We start from the raw sequence: 25,152 nt of genomic DNA, 5'->3' as shown, positions 1-25,152 counted from the left end.
ACAGTTCAACGTGTGACAGAAATAGTGTATTAATGAAGACTTTATCACTAAACACAGAAAACGTGCTGTCATGCTCTTCTAAAACATAAATAACTGCGTTAATGATCCATTTCACATAGTAGATGCTATAAGATGCTGGAAGGACGACTGCCAAAATAAAAGTCCATTCAAGGTGGTTTCATGCACACATTAAATCATACAAGTGACTGATAGAAAGGTAAAGTATGTGAAAAAGTCTTCCATAGATTATCAAAGCAGTTCAATCCTAAATAAGGTTAATCATAATAATAATTTGGATGGGTCACTGACTTGTAATAAAGTAAATTAAGCTTATTTTCATTCCCATCAGTTTGGTGAGTGGGTAAAAACACTGTGAATAGTAAGTCAGCGCATCAAGCTGCATGTTGGTCAATGTGCCACTGACAGGACACAGTAAAAAAGACAGAATAAATAATCACATAAATGAGAGCTGAGTTCCACTTAGCTTGCTCTTCTTGGCTCACTGTCCCGACAGAGAGAGCCTTTCCTGCTAGAACATGGCAAAACGGCCACTGTGAGAATGATCAGTTAATGAGACAGTCAAACATCTGCTTTTTACTGTAGCCACAGCTGCGTCACGTCCAGCTGAACTTCCATAGTGTTGCTTTAACTCATAAAGGCCTGGACCTAAGGCAGAGTTTTAGTGTCGAGTCACTCAAATATCATTTCAGTCACTTGTGTTTCATCTTTGCTGTATAATAAAAGAGTTGCGGAACGTGAGACACTCGATAACGGACTGATATTGGTAATTTCAATAGATAGTCAAGTTTGCGATATCGGTATCAGACACAAAAATGTGCTATCGTCCCATCCCTAATTCAAATATATCCGTTTGAACTTCTGAAAAATAGTAAATCATGTCAAATTTGTTGATTTAATTGTTTTAACTGATTAACAAAAGTTTGAATGTTCAAAAACAGCAGAAAAAATTATTACCTTTTGTATTCCATATGTTCATCTTCCTTGTCAAAACCTAGTACTCATATATATATTACCCACAGAGCTAACGAATCTCATGTCACATGTAGTTTTCAGAGGCAACCAACGCATAAATAAGTGACGTCACCTAAGGCTTTTGTCAGTAACAAACTATATATTCTCACATATTCTCCAAGACCTGTAAATAAACTTAATGTATGACATTGTTTAAATAAATATCTATGATATTGAACAGTGCTGTAGGTTGTGGGGCTCAGGCTAAACAATCTCCGTCAGTGGAGCTACTTCAAGTTAAAACCATTAAGGCCATAAAGCTGTGAGATCTCAACATCTGCTGTTTTCAATCCCACCTTAAATAAAAAAATCACATTAAACTGACATGCATCAGTGCTCCTCACATCAGCACCAGCAAAATGTTACACTTTGATGAGCTTTCATCGTTTACCTTTAATGATGCAGAAAGCTGTCGGTTATTGTAGCAGTCAGTTTAGTTGATTCAGGGAGTTCGGTGATATAACATATACATATGTTTTCCACATTAGAAAACGTTAGGTGATAAGAGACAAATGGACTGACTGAATGCACTGGTTTTACCAAACATTTGATTAAACAAACAAAAAAAAATATTGTGATTGCTTGGCCCCCAATTTTAAAAATGAGTAAGTGAGATCAATTCTAAAACATCTTAGCCTTTTTCTCAGCAGGTTGGTTTCTTTAATGAACAGCATCTGAAGAGGACACCATTCATGTCCTCTTGGCTGTGATGTTGACACAAATGTCTCCTTCAATACTTTAAGGTTTTAGTCTCCGGCAACAAAAGAAAGAGCTTAAGTTCACAGGTCATCTAGGGTACTATCTCTTTATTGAGTGCATGTCAGCAGTTCTTCCCGCCTTTGTTGTGATGGTCATGTGATGAGAAACCAGGCTAGGTTTTTTTTTTTCCAAGTTGAAACAGTCGTGTGTAGTGATAGAGAAGCAGCTACAACTGTCATCTCATGGCTCCAACGGGTTTGGAGACATATGTCCAGTTTAAACAAACACACCATCCATCAATGCTGAAGACAATCTGGTGAGAGCATGAATGCAGTTCATGAGCCTGTTGCACACCGGGCGTACAGCCAGGCTGCAAGGCTGTTTCAGAGTAAAGTCCGGGCAACATATCTGAGAAGCCCTCCGTTCTGGAAAAGGATAACATCCATCTCTGTGTCAAACTGTGCGGTGACCACAAACGACTTCCCCTGACTGGTCTGCAGGAAAACAGACACAAGGCGTGTGATACAACTCATAAAGAACCTGCAGAATTAAGCTGCTGTCCTAACATGAACACTGGAGAATGTCTGGAGAATTGGGTCTAGAGCTGGAGTTTTCTAATTTGCTAGTTTTCAAATAAGTTGATATTAAAGGTTATGTTTTTCTCTTGAGTGAATGTTGAAGTTAATTGTGGTTTTAAATTTTTTTTAAACAGAGCACTTGTATCTGTAGCACAGACGAGGCAAATCAAAATATAGCACTATGTCTTTGCAACATAATATTGATATATATTCAAACATTGTAATATGAATATTGATGAAAAGTATATTGCCAACATTGTAGCCACAACATCTGTGTGAAGTCAATAATACGCCATTGCTGTATGTACAATTCAAATACATCAGCTTTAATTTAGCTTAATATTCATAAAAATTTGAACAGTACTTTGAAATAGTTGATTTAAAAAATACATCTGTGGCTATCATTCTATTTCAGCTCCTGGGTACACGTTATATACATTAAAAAAAGTGTTTCTGGCTGTTTTGTGTGTCTTGGCCGTCTGTTGCTTACCTTGACAGTGAGCTGCTGCCTCAGACTCAGGCTCTCTGGCAGGGTGATAGTGAACCTCTCCTTCCCACTGAGCTCCAGCGAGTCTGCGTTCTCACCAGGCAGGAACTCGAGTGGCATGATGCCCATTCCCACCAGCTGGTTCTTGTGCAACTTCTCAAAGCTCTCAGCGATGACTGCACGTACCCCCTGTGGTCCACAGAGAAGCAGGTCACAAATGAGGATGTGAAGTAACCGAGAGCTCACAATATGTCTATGTGCCAGCCAGGATTGTATAAACAGTTAGGAAAAGTTAAAGGTCTACCCCCTCTGGCCATCAGAGAACATCTCTTTTGATTTAGGGCATGTTAACCAATGAGAGCATCCACACAAGTGAGCCACGCAGCTCAGACGGAGACAGTAAAAATTATCTTTCACCACACAGGAACACAACACACCCTGTTTCTGTTAGCATTTCAGTTCCTTAAATCCATGCAAGCTCAACTGACATTTGTGCAGGACCAACAGATTTATGGCTTCATACGGAAGAGTGCTGGTATTTAGTCAAGCACAGAAGGGAATTTAGTGTGGAGTACTGGTGCAGTAATCGCACCCTGTTCTTTTACATTCCTAATCCAAACATGGCCAAAGTTGGCAACTTACACAGTTCTATATGTTTTGTATGTTTTGAATTGTGGACGGCAGAAACAGTAGCAGTGCTTTAGGGCAGAGCTAATAGGATCCTAATAAATAAATAAGCTGTTCCTGTGTGAACTGCAGAGCTGTGCGGACCAGAGCACTGCACACACATCCAGTGTGAGTTCAAAAGAAAATGTATTCATTTCATATATTAAAAATACATTATACAAATACAGAAATTGTCTCAGGGCTTACATTCAGTCAGGTTTTTATGGTTTATTACTGTCTTCTGTCTGGTGTCTATTGTAGCTTACCAGCAGGTATGGTCCTTTAGCGACCCAGTCCCTGGAGTTTCCAGAGCCGTAGTCTTTGCCTGCCAGGATGATGAGGGGAATACCGTCTCTCTGATAGCGTTCAGATGCCTCGAAAACATCCAGCTGAACAGGTGACAGGAAGGTGACGGGTTAACAGCAGCAGGTCTTAGTAAACATTTCGTTGACTTGTCCTAAACCATTCAACAGTGTTGGATACACATGCTGCTCAAAGGTCAAATTCCATCGCTGCAACAGCCACCACAGCAGCAGAGTCTCTGACAAATGCACTTCTAGTTTTATATACTTACTGTCTGGTTTGAAGGAATGTGCAAAGTCTTGGGGCCTGATTTGCCGATGAATCGATTTTGGAGTTTAATGCTGGCGAACGTGCCTCTGGTCATCACTGCGTCATTCCCTCTACGTGCACCGTAGGAGTTAAACTCCCGTGGTGTCAGACTGAGGGGAAATATTCAAAGAGAAACACAAAAGTATTTAAATGTGGCCTCTGATAAACAAAAGCAACAGTGAGAGAGTGAGACTGACAGGTTAAATAAAGAACATTTAACTAGGGCTGAAAGATTTTGAATAAATATCTAATTTGCGATTATTTTGACAGGAATTGCGAATGGCAATATTTCCATCATTATTCTCATTTTCATTTGAAAAAACATATCTCAAATGATTACCGTGTGCAGATACAGACTGAAGACCCTCTCTTAAGACGTTTACAGTTCAAGACAATAATTAATCTAAACTCTGACACACAATTTTATAATTGCAGTAGGCCGTATTTCGATTTTGATAACATTTTGATGAAGTGTTAAATGAAGTTAGTAAATGTCTGTGTCTAAAACTGACCGTTTGCTGAGCAGGTACTTAGCAGCTGCGCTGGCCCTGGCGATGCTGCCTGCTGGTGAGATGTGGTCTGTGGTCACTTTGTCCCCAAGGAAGAGTAAGGCATGAGCGCCCTCTATTGAGTGAGGGGGAGGAACCTCTTTAGTCTGAGATGAAAGACAAGTAGACAGTTAGTGTTAGTGACTAAATCAGTGATGGTTTTATTCTAATGCACAGCTGACAAAGGCAATGTTACTACAACACTGGAAACCAGCAAACACCCTCTGTGACCTACAAAGACTTACCAACTTGCTAAAAAAACACGGTGAGCGGATATACGTGGATTTGTGATCCCATGGGAAAAGTACAGACTCCGGACAATCAATGTTGTTCCAAAATGTGTTCCCTTTCTGTAAGAAAGCACAACAACAACAACAGTCAACATTTGACCTGAATGAAACCACAAACCAAAAGCAAAGTTAAGACCGACTCCTAACCTCCATCCTGCCTCGAAGATCCTTAAAGATGGCAGAGATGACCATGTCCTCCTCAGTCTGTTGGACCTCCTCCCTGGATGGCCAAACATCTCGAAGATACACCTCCTTTCCCTCTGATGTTACCCCTGTATGAGCAAAAGGTAGTCCAATGTTAGCAAAAATCAACATCAAAACTCAACTTTTTTTCAATGCCGATGCTTTGAAGGAAGAATATGCTGCATTTTACTGAAACAAAGCACAGATTCCAAAAATATTCCCTGTAAATCATCCTTAATGAGCTACTAGAAGTGTGTGGTGGTGTTTTTCCATTTGCAGATTCACTGCCCTCTGTTGCCATTTACTGTTTTTCTTTGTTGGATGGTACGTTTCTGGGCGGCAATGTTTGGCCAGTAGTTCACATCCTCAAACCAATAAAATCAAGGACAGGACATAGCATCAAAGAAAAGCTAGTTTAGTGAGGATAACACTGAGTAGACAAAAGCTGTTAAAAGCCAGAGAGAGCCTGTAGTTGGTGTTCATGCACTGGACAACTACGCAGCTTGAAAGCAGTTTCGGCATTTCTAAAAAAAAATATGTAACATTCCAATAGTATACTATAGGTATATAAAGTTAACCGTGAGAAATCCTAAATCCAGAACAGATACTACTAATAACTGTTTTGACAAACTAACCCTAGAGGTCGGTGGAGCTGAGTTTGAACCATACAAGCCACCACTTGACCGACCTGTTTACATGGCCACCCATGAAAAGGCTTTACATAGTTTCACAGTGTGCACACAGCCAGTGTGGCCCAGGTATTAGTGTGTTTATTGTTGAAGACTGTGCTTGTGGTAATTAGTGAAGGGGGAGGAAGATCCAACTTTACCTTTGCTCTGTTTACAAACATCAGTCCACAATTCCTGCATACTCAGTCTTTAAGAATGTGTAATATACTTGAAGAACTGGGTAACACATTTGTTCATACCATAAACGAGTTGTTCTTGGTTCTTGTTGTTGACCTTTTCTATGGCTGAACAACACGTCTGAACGCGTCTCTAAATCATTACACACTCATAGTAATCAGCCAAATCCCCAAATAAACCTCAGCTTTAGAGCAGTAGCTTGACACATCTTCTGTTTCTTTACCTAAAGGCTCTTTCTCAAAGTCAGCGTCCACGGTGCCAGCAATAGCATAAGCCACCACCAGGGGAGGGGAGGCCAGGTAGTTGGCACGCACGCAGTCACATAGGCGACCTTCAAAGTGCCTGTTGCCAGATAACACCCCGCAGGCCACAAGGTCCTCCTGAAACAAAGCGTGTTTGTCAGGATTACATTTGTTGTCAAACAAATACAATAATTTGATGTAGAAAGAAGAAGAATAGAAAGCAGAATTAAGGATTATGAAAATCTTACCTGTTTGATTGCATCCATGACGGCATCTGGTAACGGGGCTGTGTTTCCTACACAAGTGGCACAACCATAGCCTATGACCTCAAACCTGTGAAGCCAAGGAAAAACACAATGACGTGTAAAGAAATCAGGTAATTTAGACGTCATTTTTGTGACAACGTTTTCACAAACTGAACTATAATTACAAAAATGAAGGTAATTAGCATGTGATCACATGTTAATAGCAGAGCTCAGCTATTTTAGTCCTATGATTGAGTGATTAGTCACTGTGTGCACGCACTTACCCCAGCTGACTTAAGTAAGGCAGGACTCCACTTATACTGAGGTAGTGTGTGACCATGCCACTTCCAGGAGCCAGGCTGGTCCGGATGTAAGGTTTGACTACAAGCCCAGCCTCCACTGCCTTTTTGGCCAGTAGACCTGAAGAGGATCGCAAATACTGGTGTTACACAAATGTGCGAAAGTGGAAGACAGAAATTATAAATATTAAGTAGATATTTGACATCTAAACATATAAAAGTATGTTTGGTGTAAATGAGAAGCTAACGCCTGTCACCTGCAGTCAGCATGACAGATGGGTTGCAGTTGTTGGTGCAGCTGATGACAGCAGCGATGACCACTGAGCCATGGCCCAGCTGATACTCCTGACCAGAGTGCAAGAAAGGCACACGAGCTGCCTGCTTCTCCTTAGAGATGTGAAAGCCTTTAAAACCCACCTACAAGGACACCAAAAAGAGTAAATATATTCCAGTCTCAACAACGCATCCTTAATCTGTGTGGTAAAGTAAAAAGTAAACATTTATATAAAGATTTTTTTTTACCTTCTCATTGAGGCAACTCTGAAAGTCTTCTTTCATGCTGCTGACTGCCACTCTGTCCTGAGGCCTTTTTGGCCCACTCACATTGGGCACCATGGCACTCAGGTTGATTTCAATCACCTGTACAGAAAATGCTTTTAATTTTTGATTTATAACACAAAACTTTATGTCTTTTCTGTCATCAACAGAAAATGTATCTAACAAAACCTGCCTATTAAGACATGTAGCTGCAAATAAATATCAGAAATATTATTACATCAATTGTCAGGCATCACAACTCTCATGTTAAACTCACCTCAGAATACTGGGGGTCTTCTGAGGGGTCTTCAAAGCTTCTGAAAAGTTTTACAGCCTTCATGTATTTCTCCAGCAATTCAACATTTTCCTGGGTAAAATCTGAAAAAAAATAAATAAATAATAACCAACTTTTCAGGTTAAATCTAGAATACAGTGATGGTATCGCCATAACATGGTTAATATTCATAAAACGAATGCAGTGTTTTGTTACAGTGAAGAATAAACTTATCAAAAAACAAATCTTACTTGTCTTTTTAAAGTGCTTAAGTGTGACGTGGTCTACAGGAAAAAAGCTGATGGTGGCGTTGTACTCTGGGCACATGTTGGCGATGGTGGTTCGGTCAGGGGCTGAAAGCTGAGAGACCCCAGGTCCAAAAAACTCTACAAACTTTCCAGCGATCCCAGCTTGCCGCAAGTGCTGGAAAATTAGGGCACGGTGTTACAGGGTACAAATTACTACTCGCACAGGCAGGAATACATGTTTTGCCAGTAATAATGCTGATACATTTTAGATTTTTGTTAAAGTTCACTTCTCTTTCAGTTCTTGCAATTTGCAACCTTGTATTTTGCCTCAGAGCAAAGGTGCTTCTTTTGTGCATTTAAAAAATACTGGGAGTTTTAGAGGTTTATTCCTTGTAACACACAGGGCAGCAGCACAGTGTTACCTTTGTGATGCCAAGTACAATGTCTATGGATGTGGTTAGGGGGTTGATGGAGCCCACTAGTTTACAGCCAACCACCTGAGGGAGAGTCAGAGACACTGGCTGGCCCAACATCACAGCTTCTGACTCAATTCCCCCAACACCTGAAGGAGCAAAGCAGAAATGTAACTGTAGAGTAAATCAACAGAGTAGTGCTTACATAGCAAGCTCTTCCATCATTGTATTACATAGATTTCTCTATGAAGAGAAATCCTGTTTACTTAAAAATAATTGCTTCAGAAACAAGAGTGGATATTGCGTTGGAGTTGAAGCGTTGAGTTGAATTACTTTCACTAAAATTAGTGAAATGCATTTTATCCACGTTTGATGAACTTTATTTGAAAATGGCACCAAATACAAAAAGGCAGTTGGATGTGCATATGAGGAAACCAATCACAAATGTGGGTAGTCTGCATCATTGTGATGCATATATTGTACATTTCTGAGGAGGTGCATATCAACAACCAGGGTCTGTACCTACTCGAAGAGCAGGCCATAGGATTGATGTATAACCATAAATCAGACTTATAAACAAAACAAACACAACAATTTAAAAAATGGTTATTAATGTTTTACCCCAGCCAAGGATGCCCAAGCCATTGATCATGGTGGTGTGAGAGTCAGTTCCCACCACACTGTCAGGGTAGATGAAACCATCTCTGAGCTGAACCACTCTGGACAGATACTCCAGGTTCACCTGGTGGACTGCTCCGACATCTGGCGGAACCACATTCACATTCTTGAATGCTTTAGAGCACCACTGTTCAGCAGACAGAGAGGGAGATGCAACAGAAAAACATTGAACTTTGAACTTTGTGCCTCATTCAAGGTAGAAATGCAGTGACAATCACATGGAAAGTGCTTTCAGGTCCTTTCTTCTTTATGTTTTTATTTCCTTTTTATGGGATTGTTTTTATTCCACTGGTTTTATAATATGCCATTTTCCTCCTTTCACGTTTGCACCTTATATGAATGATGGTGTATGCTAATGGGTCAAGAAGCCTTGTTGGCTTCAAGACAAATTTCCCAATGAAGACAAAAAAGCCTGTATTTATCTATCTAGAAATGCAGTTTTTGTAAAAGAACACATCACCAACAATTCATTAAAACTCTTTATGTTACCTTAAAGAACTGAAGCCTCTCTTTATTTCTGACCAGCTCCATTTCCTGATTCTTCAGAGCAGTTTCGGGTCTACAGAAAATAAAAAACAAATCAACAGTGAAAACACTGATGGGAAACACCATGTAATTCACTGGCTCCACGTCAAGTGATATAAACAGTACATGCCTCAATCTGAATGTGCTAAACCAGAACCTGATTATCAAGTGATCAATCTAACTTTTAGGGACACGGAATGCAAAACAAGGGAACACAAGTTGCATAGTTTCTTCTCCTAATCACACAAACACTTTCAAACAATGAAGAAAACAAAAAGAAAAATAAATGGCACAGCTCACATCTTACACACCTGTACAGACATTGAACAGTTTGAACTTTTCAATGTATTTAACTTTCAGCTACCATTTATACTGCACATTCAAAGCCCCTCCATACTCCAGAACTTACTCAGACACAGGCTTCAGGTGGAAAGGGCAAAGCAGTGGTGTGTTCTCTATCTGCTGGACGGAAGCTGGAGTTCGACCTGTGGCGGATGGAAGGTCGCTGCAGGCAGGTTTACTACATGTGCCCCGCTGGGCTCCACATTGCGAGCCTCCTCTGGACGGGAGCCTTGAAGGAGTAGAACGAGAAGGACCATGACTCTGGTTTGGACCGTCCCCTCCACCAGGGTGTGGCGCATTCTGTATGGCACTATGGACAAAAACATTAAAGAGAAAGATTAATCAAGCAAATGAATGTTCTTAGTTAGATCAAACACTTTAACTCACTTCATGCTTGAACTGCAAACACACCATTTGCTATAATCAATCTGTAATGAGTGATCTACTATGAGGTCTGTGGGGCACTTAGGGTTGACCAGGCTAGGGTCCATGCCATGTTTGGCAACAGCATCCCTCATGGCTGCCAGATCCACCATGGCAGGAATACCACTGTCAAAGAAATGATAGGGGCAGACAGATTAAATCTTAGTCATGTAATTTCGTGACACAAATCACATATCACACTGACTGCCTGAATCCTGTAACTCTGCCTTTCTTTAAACTCACGTGAAGTCCTGGAGAAGGACTCTGGCTGGAGAGAATGGCACCTCAGCTTTATTCTGTTGCTGCTGCCAGTCCAAGATGTTCTCCACATCTTCTGTTTTTGTGTAAAAGCCGTCACAGTTACGAATTGCTGCCTCAAGTAAGACACGGATCGACAGAGGCAGATTGTCTGCTCAGAGAAAAGAAAACAGAGGCAGTGATGGTTAAAAAGAAAGTGCCTTTGTGTATACACAGACATGATTCTACTGTATAGTGTCCCAAAAAGTACAATAAATACAACATATTAACCATCTAGGAAGGAGAAACAACTCTGTGGCCTTTCTTTAAGTCAGATGGTCTAAACTCACCATATCGTGGATCATTTAACTTTTGTGGATTGAAGAACTTGATCGTGCCATCTTGCAGTGTGTCAATTAGATGGTTATATGGGTGCTCTGCGGGGGGGGGGGGGGGGGGGGGGACAAACATTTACCAAAAAATCAAAAAAAATATCTAAACAAGACTAATATAAATGAGCATGTTTGTGATTAGGACCATCAGACACATGTGGCAGCTCAGGCAAGTATACAGAAGACCCCATGAAGAAACTGAGGGACAGCATAAAGCTTTCAAACACATCATCCATGCAACTAGCATATTACATGATTTGAGGACATAATTGTTTCAGCTCAATGAAAAAGCATATGCTCCATTTATGAGGATAGTCAGAACAATAGATTGGTAAGTCATGGCAGTGCTGACTCAACTGAAGTTTTGAATTAAAAGCTGAATGTTGATATGTTGATAAATTCTGGTTGTGGCTGTTTCATGTTGGTGCATTTCTCCTTTAGGCCTTGATCTAAAAACGAATCTGAACAAATGCAGAGACTGTCATCTTTCCTTTGCTTGCTAGTCTCTAAACTGGACCTCATGACGCAACTCAGGCTCTCAAGTTACTGGCTTTTGTGGTTATTACAAGTCATAGAAAGTGAGGCAGAGAAAACACTGGACTAGGCCTTAAGTGACATATTTTTTAAAACAATGTCACTGCGGGTGGGTCATTGCACCAGGAGCATTCTTTATCTAGGCTGAGGAACACAAAGGCAATTAACGTAATGCTGTACAGAGCAAAAACAAACAAAAAAAACATTTTAGCATTTGTTGAATACCTTCATGGGAACACTGTGTGGTGCTTTGTCAAATACCGATGGGGTAGTAATGAGTGCTGCCTATGGCAGATTGGGCTATTTAATGTAGAGCTGAACAATTAATCGAAATTCACAGGAGGTGCAATATTTTTTAAAGGCAAAATGTGTGTGATAATATAATTTGAGATCTATGCACATCTTGTTCTACAGATTGAATAAATAATTTTAAATATGTTTTTCAAATGAAAATGGGAATAATCTCAATTAGATATTTATTCACAATTGTTCAGCCCTAATGTATTGCAATAGTCCTCATCAATTATAGCTCTGATATTATCTGTGCAATTTGGCATCTTTATTGTCAGATGGTTCACAAGCAACTTGCAGGTGTAGTTTACATACATCACATTTCCCTGTAACAGATGGGGAGTTTGAGTCCTTTAAATATCTAAAATAGCAGGTTAATACAAATCAGGCAGAATAGCAACCAAAACACAGTGTGGATCTCTATATCCTGTGCAGATAAATTGTATGCGAGTCTCGTTTCTCGTTTTCACTCTCGTTTCACTGATAAAACAGCAGGGTTTATTATTTCTAAATTTTCCATTTCTAAAAAAAAAAATAAAAAAAATAGACAGGGGAGGGTGAATCAAAGCCATGCTGTAATTTCGTGGTCCTGCATGTTTCTCGTGTTACAGCAGCACATAAACTATTACAATATGAAATGTAGAAAAGTATGATATACATGTATAAGACATGGTATTGTAAAACAGTTGCCATAAATACATGCATATAGTAGAATATGAAATGCGACAAGCGGTAAATGATATTAATCAAAAAACACACTCGGCCGCTTGACATCAAAGAGGAATAAAATATTGGAATAAGATGATAAATCTTCACACTAGCAATAGCTATAAAGAGCAACATAAGTAACATAATCGTGTATGATCTAATGTTAACAATGAATACACACGTTGTAATGTTAAACTCACTTGATGTAATTGCAGATGACAATAATAACAGAATAGGAACACCCACATACATGAGTCCTGCTAAAAAGGTACTGAGGACCGAGCCTGCTAATGCTGCTAACGCTGCTCTTATCGCGGAACACACTCTCGCCTCTTATCGTCCTCTTAGCCGGCCGCATTGAGCAGATAAAGAAGAAACGCGAGGTACTAAACACGTATTTTCAGCGTAGCTGTAATGTAATGATATAAATATTCGAGTAAATGTATCTGCAGTCTAAATTCAAGTTATTGGCTGGCTGTAGAGTGACGCTAACGAAGCTATCAACCGTTAGCTTTTATGTCTGCTTGTTTAATGTCAGCTTAGCTAATGTAACGTCAGGTTAAAGCAAACGACAACCCTCCCCTGACACCGAGCGTCTCCTACATTTGATTTCTGACTGTATGTGGTACGATACAGGTGGGAGAACAGCTTAGACAGGTGAGTTTAACAGAAGAACACTCTTTACCTTCGACTGGAGAAGTGAGCGCCATGATGACTACTGAAATCAACACGAACCGTCCTCGCGACAGCACGGTGAAACCCCGAACCGACCAATCACATTGCAGGGACTCGAAACCACGCCCACTCGCCAATTACTATCAAAATGAAAATCAGAATTTTGCTTTGTTGGTAAAGTATGTTGACTTTGGTCAGCGTGTACTTATACACACACACCCAAAACATGTATAAATAACAAATAATGGCACAGAAAGGTGCAAGAATACTGAAATGAGTGACGCACAGGTGGCTGAAATACTATAATTTATCATACAACACCCTTAAACAGTGTATTTACATACATACAAAGTGTGAATAAAATATATAAACATTCAACAAAACCTCAGATCATGACAATGGCTCTCATGTTCCATAAAACACAGTTCTAGTTTTTAATGCAGCTTTTTTTGTAGATGGAAATAAATCAATAGCCAAATGGTGCATTTTTGTTTTGTTTACATACACAGTATACGTCACATTAATGTCGGACCATTGTTAAAGTTTGCATTGATGTGTTCCCTTTTTTCCCCTGAGTACTTCCACTTAACCGATTTCACAAAAAACGCTGTTCGTTCAATGGTTCCAATGTGGTCCTGGACCCGCCATCACCATCCACATACACCATACACAGTAAACGCCTCCGGTTAAATAACAATGACGATTACTACAGTGGAAAAACTATTTCACGCCATTGTATTTCGTCTGTTTGAAGTTTGTACTTGTAGGTATTACCTGACAGTTGATGAGTACTGCGTGACCCCTAACCTTTTGACGATATACTTGTTCATTGGTCATGGTCATGCGCTTTCCTTTTCCGATTCCTACGTTTTGCGTCTGGTCGTGAACGCACCATTGTGGTCAAACCACTTCCCAGGTAAACATTACAACAAAGCTCGAGGCCAAGAGAAAACAATGGTTATGTAACGTTATTTTCCATCCGATAAAAGATTGTGTTCTCAAAAAGTGATACCGCGCAGCTACTGAGGACCACCCCGTCCTAAGCTTTAACGTTCGACGGTGTCTGTTCTTCGCAACAGTAATGTACGGAAGTTGTGACCCTCCTTGTAGCAGCAGAGCTGACCGTTTGAGTTCCACAGATCAGCCCATCAGCGTAATAGCAGCTTCTGAGGGTGGAGAACCAGAGCCACATGTCTCCTAAATGGTACGTTTAAGCTCGGTTTTCACGTTAATTATGCAGATGTATGCCCCCACACTGTAAATATGCTAGCTAGCTTACTCAAGCAATGTTACCACACGCTGAGGCCACACGTGTTTTCTCTCTGTCCTCTGTGACACACGGGTTACAACTGTGGATGAACTGACGATACACTATTATGAAATACTCTGTATAGCAAGGACACTTAAGGGGTTTGTGTTGCTGTAGAACATTCTGACCTCTACTCTACTGTGGTCACGTTAGCCTACATCAGAGCTAGCCTAAGTTAAGAAAGCGCTCGCTTATACAAGGTATTACGGTACGGGTGCTCGCGGCAGACAAAAGGGACTGATCAGGAAATGGTACCAAAACTCACTTCTTATAGGCAAACTTTTCTCAGACAGTTAATCTATTGATATAATCGTTTTAGCCCTCTTCTTTTACTTTGATGGCATCTTAGGACCAAGCCGTAGCAATGAATAAACAAATATGTATTTTGTTCACCTCTTTAGCTTTTATCAGCTGAATGTTCTTGGTTACAGGTATGGTGGCTGTTGGATGGTTGATGACTGTGGACTCGTGGCTCTAGGGGCACAGCACTGTGTTGGCCGGGCACCATGCAGCAGAAAGGTCAGATCCAAATTATAGAATGGGAGGACCTGGACAAGAAGAAGTTCTACTCCCTGGGTGTTTTCATGACTTTGACCACCCGGGCCACGGTCTACCCGGCAAGCCTCATCCGCACTCGACTCCAGGTGCAGAAGGGGAAGGCCCTCTACTCTGGCACCTTTGATGCTTTGTGCAAGATCCTGCGGTCAGAGGGTGTGTGGGGCTTGTACCGTGGATTCATGATCAATACCTTCACTCTAATCTCAGGGCAGGCTTATATCACGACTTATGAACTGGTGCGAAGGTATGTGTCCCAGTACACGCCGAGCAACACAGTGAAGTCAGTGGTGGCTGGAGGAGCAGCATCCTTAGTGGCGCAGACCATCACTGTGCCTATAGACGTGGTGTCTCAGCAGCTGATGATGCAAGGACAAGGGGAACATCTAACTCGCTTCAAGGTCAAACCCAAGATGATGCTCGCTACAACCAAGCGCAAACCCACTTTCGGCCAAACGCGAGAAATTACTGTGCAAATATTTGCGGCTGATGGATTCAGGGGATTTTACAGGGGCTATGTTGCGTCACTGCTTACATATATTCCCAACAGTGCACTGTGGTGGCCTTTTTATCATTTTTATGCAGGTAAATCAAAGCGTTCAAAGATGAGTCTATTTTTTATGTGCATAGATAGCACTTTTTCTGGCATATTATAAAATAAAAATGTATAAAAACTTTTGGCCTTACCCTTTTAAATTCTTCTTTCCCAGGACAGCTGTCTTTGCTGGCACCGAGTGCGTGCCCCCATCTGATTCTGCAGGCATTGGCAGGACCAATGGCAGCAGCAACTGCCTCAACCATCACCAACCCCATGGATGTTGTCCGAGCAAGAGTACAGGTAATACATGCACTAACTGGTTCGATTTGGCCAGTCAAATATAGGTTCGGATGTCACTTGCTGGCACTGGATACTTGACCATGGGCGACCTGGTCCTGTTACTGTTGGACTAGCAAGTGTAAATGGTTTGCTTACCATCTGTATCTAGTGCATTTCAATGAATCAATTAAACTTTATTTATAGAGCACTTTTATATATAAATAAAGAAGTAATAATAATAAGGCTTATACAGCTGGGAAGAACCAGAGAGGGAACACTATCATAGGAAGCCGTTTGCATCGGGCGGTGGCTGCCACCCCCAGGGCTCAGCAGGGAGCCACAACCCAACCCCGGGTGGGGCAAACAGCCAAACACCACCACACCAGTTTAAATCTAAAACGAGACAAAAGGGGGACACAAATCGAAAGCCAAATTTCAATAGGTGGGTCTTGAACCTGCTTTTAAAAATGTCAACATTCTATGCGGTTCTCTTGTGTCCTGTGTCAGGGTGTGCTCGTATCATTAGCTTGTCAACAAATGCTCTGTTTTTAAGCTGAATAGGAGCCAATAAAACCTCTTTCTTCTTTAACTTTTTTTTGCAAATATTTATAATTTTTAACACCTCCTGTGATTTACTGAAGGTGGAGGGACGATCGTCTGTTATTGCGACGTTTAAGCAGCTGCTGGCAGAGGAGGGCGCCTGGGGGATGACCAAGGGGCTGTCGGCCCGCATCATTTCTTCCACGCCCACGTCAGTGCTCATCGTAGTGGGATATGAGACTCTGAAGAGACTGAGCCTACGAGATGATCTGATCGAGTCACGACACTGGTGAAAGGCCACATGGGATCAGATCAAGCTTGCACCAGGCTTCACCTCAGGGGATAAAGACCCAGATCTGATTTAATTCCCATGGTAAATGGTCTACTATGCAGATGCAGCCACAGGCCTTTAATTTCACTGTAATATTATAATGTGCATATATATAGATATATATGAGGTGATGTTTGTCTTCAAGTGCTTATGAGAGTTAAAGGTGTTCCAATCATTTAGTTTTCCATTTGTATAACCTGGTGGTCTGGAATATTTTTTTCCCCAAAACTATTAATGTGAAATCTTGACTGTGACTCTTTACAATTTAAAACAAAAAAAACACTTTCTCACAATTTGAACCTCTGAAAAGTTTGTTAGATGCCTCTTAAATGGGAGTAGATAATCGGTGCTCCTTTATTCCATATTTTAAAAGCAAGCGTTATTTTAGATCCATCAAGAGGTTAGTCTCTTTTCACTGTGCACCCAGGCAGCCTCTGCTGCTTGTAACTTTTTGTAAAATGAAGCCACAGGTACATGGACGTGTATTTTTAGAGCATTAGCGGTAAAGTTTGTCTAATGAGATTACAATGTGCCAAAATACAGATGCACAGATGCCTTGTTTTTACCTTAATGAGCACAAGAAAGCAGAAGGCAGTGTGACGTGCAAGCTTTAACAAATCACTGCTTTGTTTAGGCCTAAACGATGAGATGTTTAATTACAACAACGCCGTTATATTACACGAAAGAGGTTCACGTTTCACAGTAAAACTCGATCTAGATTTCCCAAAGTATCTTTTAAGTATGCTTTTGTTTATTTACAGGAGAAATGTTGCCATTTATTGATGTCGATCTTTGTGAAACCAGGCCACAGTGTTGTGTACTTTGACGTTAAGTCTGTGTTTGATGTCACTATTGCAGTTTGTGAAGTCAGTGGTAGGGGTTTAGCAAAAAGCAGCTTGATGACAAAAAAAGATGATGCTGCGGAAGACATGGTCATAAATGTTACAGGCTTTAAGACATCGGCAGAAAAGTGGGAATTAAATATTTTCCACATCATGCCCGCTAATGTGGGTGTGAATTATTTATCTGCTACTATTTGGTTACAGGATGAAAAGTTTTAACTTAAGTGAACTTTAAAATAAAAAGATTGAAATCATTCAGGACAATGCAAACCTCAGATGTTGCCTTCACATTTCACTCTATTATTGAATGCGAGTCAGTGTGGACGTCATGTTAGGAAAGTCTAATTACTGCTGCCATTCACCCGTTACTGCCAGAAAACTTCAGGTATGACTTTAACTACACTGTAAATGGTTTGGTTTCCAAAGGTTATAACATGTACAAAAGTGTTTAAATTAATTATCATTCAAAAGTTTTGAACAGGAAATCACATGGACCATTTTTTTTGTGGAGGAAATGCAACAAGTTGGGGATTTGTGATTTTTTGATATAAGAGTAATAAAGAATTCTGAATCAAAGTAGTTGTCAACAAGTATCTATGCATCATGTGTGCACACTTCAGTAGCACCAAGATATTGAGGCTACAGTACACCTGGTTGGCCACTGGGTGGAGCAGAAGATCATACTTTATCTGCATAAGACACAAGTCTGTCCTTTCAGGCCTTCACACACTCTTCTCATAGCAATTAAATTAAGTCTGTTCTAATTATCAAAAAGTGAGATTAGTCTACCAAAACCCAAAGTAATATTTCCAAATCATATTAATAGATGGTAGATCCACTGAAACAGGATCCTTAACTAGAAAAGCACTCGGAGAGCTCAGACCTCCGCCAAAGCAGGTCGAGCCCACAACCCCCCCTTTTTGACATTGAAAATCTATTCTTAGCATTGATATTTTGGCAACATATAAAATGAATATTTTAACCTAATCATTAAGCGTTAAAATGCTGTGAAAATGTTGTAGGCACAGTGAATACAAAATACACCCTGCCGGCGCGCCTGGGTCAGACAACCAGTGTCGTAACCAGTGATGGCGTCTACGGATCTACGGTATCTTAAGAACACGTTCACATCTTTATCTTCACTGTCAGACAGACTTTTCCAACAGAAAATTGGAGTTTGTAAATTAAAAATAAAGATTGACATTTACTCACTCTTTGTTGCTGTTATTGCATGAAAGTAGAAGATATTAAATTAATTCACATAATAATAAAAAGAGCGCAGACCTCCGCCTTTACATTGCATCGTAGTGATTTATCAACCTCAGTTGAAACCTTCATTCATTTTATAATCAGATACCAAGTCACGTTTTAAAATCTAAAACCTAAAAATATTACATTTATAAAGATTTACTTTAGTTTGCTGACTCAATTTTCAAGCACTAAATCCAAAACACAACAGAAACCCTAGTACAAAAAACCCTTTTATTTGACCATACCTGGCCAGTGCAAAATAATCCATGACATGTACAGTTTGTTCCCTCCCGTCCTCCCCCCGCCCCTAAATTACCAACTTCCTCTCCATGAATGGAGCAAACAGCTCCCAGGATCCACATCCTTCATCACATGGGACAGTCGTAGATGTGGATGGCTCGGTCGTCTCCAGCTGAGATGATCTTAGACCCGGTGCTGTTGTACTTTACACTCCACACCTGAAGATGGCAGGAGAAGGCAGACGAGATTTACAAAAAGTGTGCACTGGTGAACAATGCAAAGTTCTTTGTTTTTCCAAACTGGATATTATGTTGTATCAGTCTCTGACTCGCCAAACTGTTTACAATTCTTCACATTTTCAAAGTTTTCTCATCGAACATAGGAGGTAAAATCTGACATGTATTTACTACAGTCCTCAAATAGTCTTGAATGTTTTGGGCTTGATTGAACAGTTAAAGCTGCTGATTTTGTTTAAGTTAAACTGTAAGACTCATCAAAGTAGGACACATACATGCTATCCTAAAAAACGCCTTTCATTGGCTCAGACTGGGCAGTGCAGAGAACTAGGAACACAGACGTGGGTATTAAAAGAAAAATAAGAACAAAGCAAAGCTGGAATTGTCTCAGCAGATTTTCTGGCTTTGGAGTCACAATGATTTGATAAACAATATGAAAGACTCCACTGCCTCCGACCTGATCTCCAAGGAGCTGTACCATTTCTGCCAGAGTTTTTGATGAAACACCCCACAGGTGTCTACAGCCACAGACCTACTGACAAACTGGGATTACTGGGTTTAACCTGAGCTGAAACATTAAAGAAGGGTTATCTATGACATTAACCATAGTGACTCCACTGTGGTGTCAGTGTCTCCAGCTGATACAATTTTTCATGTTAAAATTTGAATGTAACACGGTCAGTAAAGAGCAGAAGGGTCGCTGGTTATCGTCACCTGATCTTGATGGTCGAAGAAAGTGTTGATACATGCTCTGGAGCTGGCGTCCCAGATCTTTACACTCTTATCAGATGAGCTGAAGACAGCGGAACAAAAACAAGTTGTTTTTTTTAATTAATCTAACCATCAAACTTTGTTTTAACTTGTTTGGTTTATCCACACACAAATTCCATTGAATGTACAGTAAATGACAAAATGTATATTCTTTTTGCAGCACTTCTGAAATTGTGTTCAGCTGTGCACTCAGCTAGAAATGTCGTTTTACCTTGAGACAAAGTGTGTGTCATCTGGAGAGAATGCAACATTAAGAACCCATGACCCGTGTCCACTCAGTGTACCAGCCAGTTTGGCGTGCTGCCTGCAAAACACAATCAACAAATTTGTTAGCGCAAACAACATGTTTCCTTTCATACCGTATTTATGCCCTTGATTTTAATGACTTGGTACATAGACGAATGCACCCTTGCCTCGTTCTGTAGACTTTTAAATCATAATAATAATCTCTGTATGATAAATAAAGTAGAACGATGAATAAAATTTTGAATACTTTCTCATACTATTAATTGTACTACTTTATATATTCCGAATTTGCATTTGTCACATACTTACACCTGACCTTTTTTTTGCTGCTGTAACGAGTGAATTTACCTTGCATGGGATCAATAAAAATCAATTATCTAAGAAATTTCTGAATCCAACCTGATGTCAGGAGTAAAAATGAGCCGCCAGCTCAACTCACACATCATATATCTTAATGTATCCGTCGTCTGAGGCTGTGACAAGCAGCTGGGAGTCTGGGGAGAAAGTGAGGGATCTGATGGGCATGGCATGACCTGGGAGAGAGAAAACAAGACAATTATTAAGATTCCTTACAGCCGTCACATGAGTCTGATCTCTACCTCTGCTGTTTTGAAAGATATAACATGATTTTGAATCATTTTGATTTTGACTTTTCCATGAGAGTACGTGTTTCAGGCTAATGTCCTTAAAGGACCAGTGTGTATGATACAGGGAGCGCAGATCCAAAGTCTGCTATGTTTCTACAATTGTCCAGGATGGACAAAACAAACTCTATAGAGAGATTAAAAACACCAGAAATTAAAATAATCAAAAGCAGTGGCACCTTTTCATCTTTTATTGCCTAATTAATAAATAATAATGACTAACTCTACCTTCCAGTGTGTGGAGTAGCTTTCCAGTGGCAATGTCAAAGATGTTGATGATTCCATCGATAGCTCCGCTGGCCAAATATTTTCCATCAGGGCTCTGAAGACCAAATCAGAATAATTCCATTAAATTACTAAGTAGAATTTAATTTGCCAATAAAAAGATTAACTGGACATGAAAAGGAAAGCGTTAAAACAAATGAGAACATTGGTGCAGACGAGGAGAAACACAAATCAAGATGAATTACTGTGAATCAATGACCAGAGCAAAAGGACAGTTTACGGTTCCTTACGTAAGCTATACTCAGGATGAATTTTCCTCGAGTGTCCAAGGAATATTCCTTCTTGCCACTTTCCACACCAAATATGTTGACCTTGCCAAGATGGCTTCCTGTGGCAATGTGTTTGGAGTCTGGGGAGAAGGCAACTGTCCACGCATCAACTAAAGAGGAAAGCAGAAGGATGAAAGGAGGATTTAACTCACAACAATTTGCTCGACAGTAAAAAACAAAACAAAATGGCTTTAATATTAATAGATCTCATGTCTGAAAAATCCAAACATTCCAGAGTACACCATGTACAAAAGGAGCAATAACATATCTGCAATCCACTGAACTTAACTGGGTGATATGGAGTATCACTAATAAAAGGTGACACGGCAATCTGAGGAATAAGAACTCATGCTGCTCACGATGCACAGCGACACACACAATGGGGTTCATTAAAGGTGAGAGTAAAAATGAATCTTGCATGTTGAGCTACACACAGCAGAATAAAAAAAGGTTTGTTTTATTACAAAACTGGAAGATAATTCAAATGATGCACAGTCAAAAAGTATTTAATATATATATTATATATATATATATATATATATATATATATATATATATATATATATTATATATATATATATATATATATTATATATATATATATATATATATATATATATATATATATATTATATATATATATATATATATATATATTATATATTATATATATATATATATATATATATTATATATTATATATATATATATATATATATATATATATATAGAATGAAAACAACACAGAGGCACAAAAATAAGGCAAATTAGGTAAGAATTATGAGCCGAGTAAATCAGAAAATACTTAAAGCAGACATTCTGACAATAGATGGGAATATTAAAGTCAGCCATCAGGCTAGAATAACCAATGAATCATTTAAATTATGGATATGAGAAAGTAAATAAAAGTAAATATAGTAAAGAAAAACAGAAGTGACAGATGTTTGAATGACACAGATTAAGATTCTAAATCAAGAATATTGATCTCAGGTCAGACATCCGTCAGATAAGCTATCCTAACATTCAATGATAAATTGTATTATACATATTCTTTTTAATAAACAATAATACTAAACATATCAATAATCCTCTGAAGCCAAGTCTTACCTGGTCCTGCGTCCATAGATTTGATCTGTTTTCCAGAATCCAGGTCCCACAGACGGATATGAGCGTCCAGGGAGCTGGAGGCAGCGATGGCTCCGTTGTGACTGATGTCCACTGACACCACACCCAGCTGGTGTCCCTCCAGAGTCCACTGCAGCTCCAGCTTCTCATCTGACCTGCATTTACAATGTGATACAGAGTTTATTCAGATTTAATTCAAATCAATTTAGGTTCTACAGTACATTTAATAAGGATGTTTTTTGTTGTTTTTTTAAGCTGGGATCCATATCAAGAAACTTCCAAGATGCAGCAGGAGATAAATTCCTCTTATTCTACAATTCACTTTTGAAAATAATTGTAAAACTCCACCTGCTTATTGCGTATGAGCACTGCATAATCCCTAACCCTTTCATTACTGATTTACAGCCCATTGTAAATGTATACGTTTAAAAAAAAAAAATTTTGAATAATATAAATTACAACTGTAGGAGAAATTATAATACTGACAAATGTGGTACAATGATGAATGAATTTCCTAACAGTTGCTTTAAAATCTTAATGCACTGATTATAAACCATTTATTGTTCATTTAAAAATACTAAATGGGCCACATTTTAAAATAAAGTAATATATACAGAATATAAGCAACTGTTAATGAGAAGCAGCATTAAAAAGATGAACGCACCATTTCCAGACTTTCACCATGTCGTCTAGTGAGCCGGTGACGATAGTTTCCGACCCATCTGCCTCACTTTTACCCCACGCTGCCGTCCAGATGGCATCATCGTGTGCTGAGACAAAAAACAAACCCGGGTTAAAATGGAACAAACTGCATAAGAGCAAGAGGTGGTTGATGGGTTGATAAGAAAAGGATCTAAAGCATTTATTATCTGGTATCATTCCCAGGAAATGCAAAAAGTATTTCTACAACTGAAGTTCATTATTCGTGTATATCTATGCAAATGGTTAAAATGATAAAAAGAACTGGAAAATAATTTCACAAGTTACATACAATAATTATAAGTTTATGAATAAAAATAATAGTATGTATAAAAAAATGTTCTGAGTCAGAACAACGGGCCTGAAATATGTTCTCTAATGTTACTTACCATGCTCTTGCTTGAAAAGGATACTGTACTGAAAACACAAACACAAATCCAAAGTTAATCTCTGAATACAGGCAATCACACGGGAAACAAAATCAAGGTGGGCACAGGATAGAGAATATGAAACTTACTTGAGTGCTCATTGTTTTTGGTCCAAGAGTAAGTTGGTTTAACCTAAAATAAACGGTTAGAGTTTGATTATTATTATTAGAGGGAACACACGTACAGACTGAAAACGAGTTTGGCGTCCATCACAACAAGACGCGTTTAAACGTAATGATGCAACATGGGCTAGAGAAGCTGTTGTTAAATTGTCTGTTAATTAAATGTTCATCCAAACTACTGAGAGACGAGTTGAATCACACCGGCTAACGGCGGCTAGCTGCGGTTAGCTCCGACTAGCAGCGCTGCAACCGGTTCCAGCTTTAACGCCAGACTCTGGTTTTCGTAAACCAACCGTCCTATGTTAACTGATACGAACGTTACGTTTTATGACATAACTCGCTTGCACGTACCTCCAATCCTTTTAAAAGTAAGTTTTAAATTTCAAGAGCTCGGCGATTTTACATGTGAAACGCCATGACAACATTCAACGTAACTTCCGCTGTTCTTCTTCGCTAGTTTAAAGTGATTCGGATGTAATTTACGAGGTGCACTACCGCCACCAGCGGAAAATGGAGGGATAACAACAATAATATTATATATTATATAAGTATGATTATTATTTACTTCTTATTTATGCCTAACCCTTATATATATATATGTATATATATACATATATATATATATATATATATATATATATATATGTATATACACACATGTATATATACATACACACACACACATACATATATAAATATATACATACATACATATACGTATGAGCTTCCTGTCTGTTATAATGACAATGGCAGTAAATCACAATTGAAGTTCTACTGTATATGGTGCACAGGGGAAGTCAAACTTGAGTGAGGAAGATAAGCAGAAAAATTATTTTGACATTTTGACATTTAAAATAACTCCTGAAGTGAAGTTGCAGTTGACTTTTTCTGCAGAGAGAAAGTATGTCATCATGCATTTCTTGACAGCTCAGGAGCTGAGTGAAAAAGATCTGTTACATCTTTGTGTCTGGGTGTGTGAGGGAGAGTTTATTAAGTTTCCAAAATTATTTGTATATTAGCCAAAGTTACCCAGTAGCTCATATTTTTGTTCCAAAATCTCAAAATCTCAGCCAGAGGTTTAACCTTGTTAGGACAGAAAAGTCCTCAAAAACAGTAAAACCATCAGAAAACCACTCTCCACAACAGCTCATGAAATCATATTTCAGGGTATTCAGAACTGGCAGATCTTTGACATTTTTCAACACTCAGCAAAATCCAAGTGTCCACATTTAAAAACATATTTTTCTTCAATTTAATGTAAAAATAGTTGAGAAGACTCAACGCAACAAACGATGGATAGAGCCTTGAAATACAGCTCTCTTCTACCGAATAATGATGCAACTGGCAGAAATTTTTAACCACTGGAACAAACTGAAACGCAGCTGTAGACAGCTGGAAGGACATTTTAAGAGTGTTTC

At 39.3% G+C, this 25,152-nt stretch overlaps 3 protein-coding genes across 6 annotated transcripts; 1 reads left to right on the top strand and 2 right to left on the bottom strand.

Annotated features, from left to right (window-relative positions):
- Nucleotides 1-1,471: 1,471 nt before the first annotated feature.
- Nucleotides 1,472-13,067, bottom strand: ireb2 (iron-responsive element binding protein 2). Of its 3 annotated transcripts, none has more exons than XM_083893135.1 (22): nucleotides 13,035-13,067; nucleotides 10,775-10,861; nucleotides 10,431-10,596; nucleotides 10,152-10,313; nucleotides 9,832-10,074; nucleotides 9,387-9,456; nucleotides 8,841-9,024; nucleotides 8,229-8,368; nucleotides 7,810-7,981; nucleotides 7,562-7,662; nucleotides 7,270-7,386; nucleotides 7,005-7,164; nucleotides 6,733-6,868; nucleotides 6,452-6,536; nucleotides 6,185-6,341; nucleotides 5,060-5,184; nucleotides 4,868-4,972; nucleotides 4,587-4,729; nucleotides 4,037-4,184; nucleotides 3,729-3,851; nucleotides 2,800-2,985; nucleotides 1,472-2,225 (listed from the first exon to the last, which is right to left on the bottom strand). In XM_083893135.1, the coding sequence occupies exons 1-22, from the start codon at nucleotides 13,057-13,059 to the stop codon at nucleotides 2,115-2,117; spliced, it is 2,946 nt and encodes a 981-aa protein (XP_083749261.1). In that variant the 5' UTR covers nucleotides 13,060-13,067; the 3' UTR covers nucleotides 1,472-2,114. The 3 variants fall into 3 exon arrangements, with proteins under 3 accessions (XP_083749261.1, XP_083749262.1, XP_083749263.1); XM_083893136.1 differs by having other exon boundaries at nucleotides 6,185-6,338; XM_083893137.1 differs by having other exon boundaries at nucleotides 10,176-10,313.
- An 892-nt stretch (nucleotides 13,068-13,959) lies between these two features.
- Nucleotides 13,960-17,942, top strand: slc25a44a (solute carrier family 25 member 44a). The gene is made up of 4 exons (XM_083893614.1): nucleotides 13,960-14,228; nucleotides 14,765-15,473; nucleotides 15,599-15,726; nucleotides 16,347-17,942. Exons 2-4 carry the CDS (start codon nucleotides 14,840-14,842, stop codon nucleotides 16,536-16,538), a joined length of 954 nt encoding a protein of 317 aa, XP_083749740.1. The 5' UTR covers nucleotides 13,960-14,228; nucleotides 14,765-14,839; the 3' UTR covers nucleotides 16,539-17,942.
- A 1,048-nt stretch (nucleotides 17,943-18,990) lies between these two features.
- On the bottom strand, nucleotides 18,991-24,164 carry skic8 (SKI8 subunit of superkiller complex). Of its 2 annotated transcripts, XM_083893167.1 has the most exons (11): nucleotides 24,086-24,164; nucleotides 23,702-23,744; nucleotides 23,574-23,601; nucleotides 23,150-23,255; nucleotides 22,468-22,640; nucleotides 21,322-21,470; nucleotides 21,035-21,128; nucleotides 20,602-20,695; nucleotides 20,128-20,220; nucleotides 19,860-19,938; nucleotides 18,991-19,127 (listed from the first exon to the last, which is right to left on the bottom strand). In XM_083893167.1, the coding sequence occupies exons 2-11, from the start codon at nucleotides 23,711-23,713 to the stop codon at nucleotides 19,038-19,040; spliced, it is 918 nt and encodes a 305-aa protein (XP_083749293.1). In that variant the 5' UTR covers nucleotides 23,714-23,744; nucleotides 24,086-24,164; the 3' UTR covers nucleotides 18,991-19,037. The 2 variants fall into 2 exon arrangements, with proteins under 2 accessions (XP_083749293.1, XP_083749294.1); XM_083893168.1 differs by lacking the exon at nucleotides 24,086-24,164 and having other exon boundaries at nucleotides 23,574-23,596; nucleotides 23,702-23,719.
- Between the last annotated feature and the right edge of the window lie 988 nt (nucleotides 24,165-25,152).

The sequence above is a fragment of the Microchirus variegatus genome, assembly GCF_963457635.1.
Source record: "Microchirus variegatus genome assembly, chromosome: 8".
In the NCBI taxonomy this organism is placed as follows: domain Eukaryota; kingdom Metazoa; phylum Chordata; class Actinopteri; order Pleuronectiformes; family Soleidae; genus Microchirus; species Microchirus variegatus.
The sequence above is the reverse complement of the archived record's forward strand: the minus strand, read 5'-3'. Positions and strand labels throughout refer to the sequence as shown.

Bases quoted from the DNA above. Each gene is read 5' to 3' on its own strand.
- ireb2 (XM_083893135.1), bottom strand. From the start codon at position 13,059: ATGGCGCTCACTTCTCCAGTCGAAG. The intron at 7,982-8,228 runs GTAACACTGTGC...CTAATTTTCCAG, and splicing joins TTGTACTTGGCATCACAAAG to CACTTGCGGCAAGCTGGGAT. The intron at 6,869-7,004 runs GTGACAGGCGTT...GATCCTCTTCAG, and splicing joins ATCTGTCATGCTGACTGCAG to GTCTACTGGCCAAAAAGGCA.
- skic8 (XM_083893167.1), bottom strand. The intron at 21,129-21,321 runs GTAAGGAACCGT...TTTGGTCTTCAG, and splicing joins TCATCCTGAGTATAGCTTAC to AGCCCTGATGGAAAATATTT. The intron at 20,696-21,034 runs GTAGAGTTAGTC...TCTCTCTCCCAG, and splicing joins GCTACTCCACACACTGGAAG to GTCATGCCATGCCCATCAGA.
- slc25a44a (XM_083893614.1), top strand. From the start codon at position 14,840: ATGCAGCAGAAAGGTCAGATCCAAATTATAGAATGGGAGGACCTGGAC. The intron at 15,474-15,598 runs GTAAATCAAAGC...CTTCTTTCCCAG, and splicing joins TTTTTATCATTTTTATGCAG to GACAGCTGTCTTTGCTGGCA. The intron at 15,727-16,346 runs GTAATACATGCA...GATTTACTGAAG, and splicing joins TTGTCCGAGCAAGAGTACAG to GTGGAGGGACGATCGTCTGT.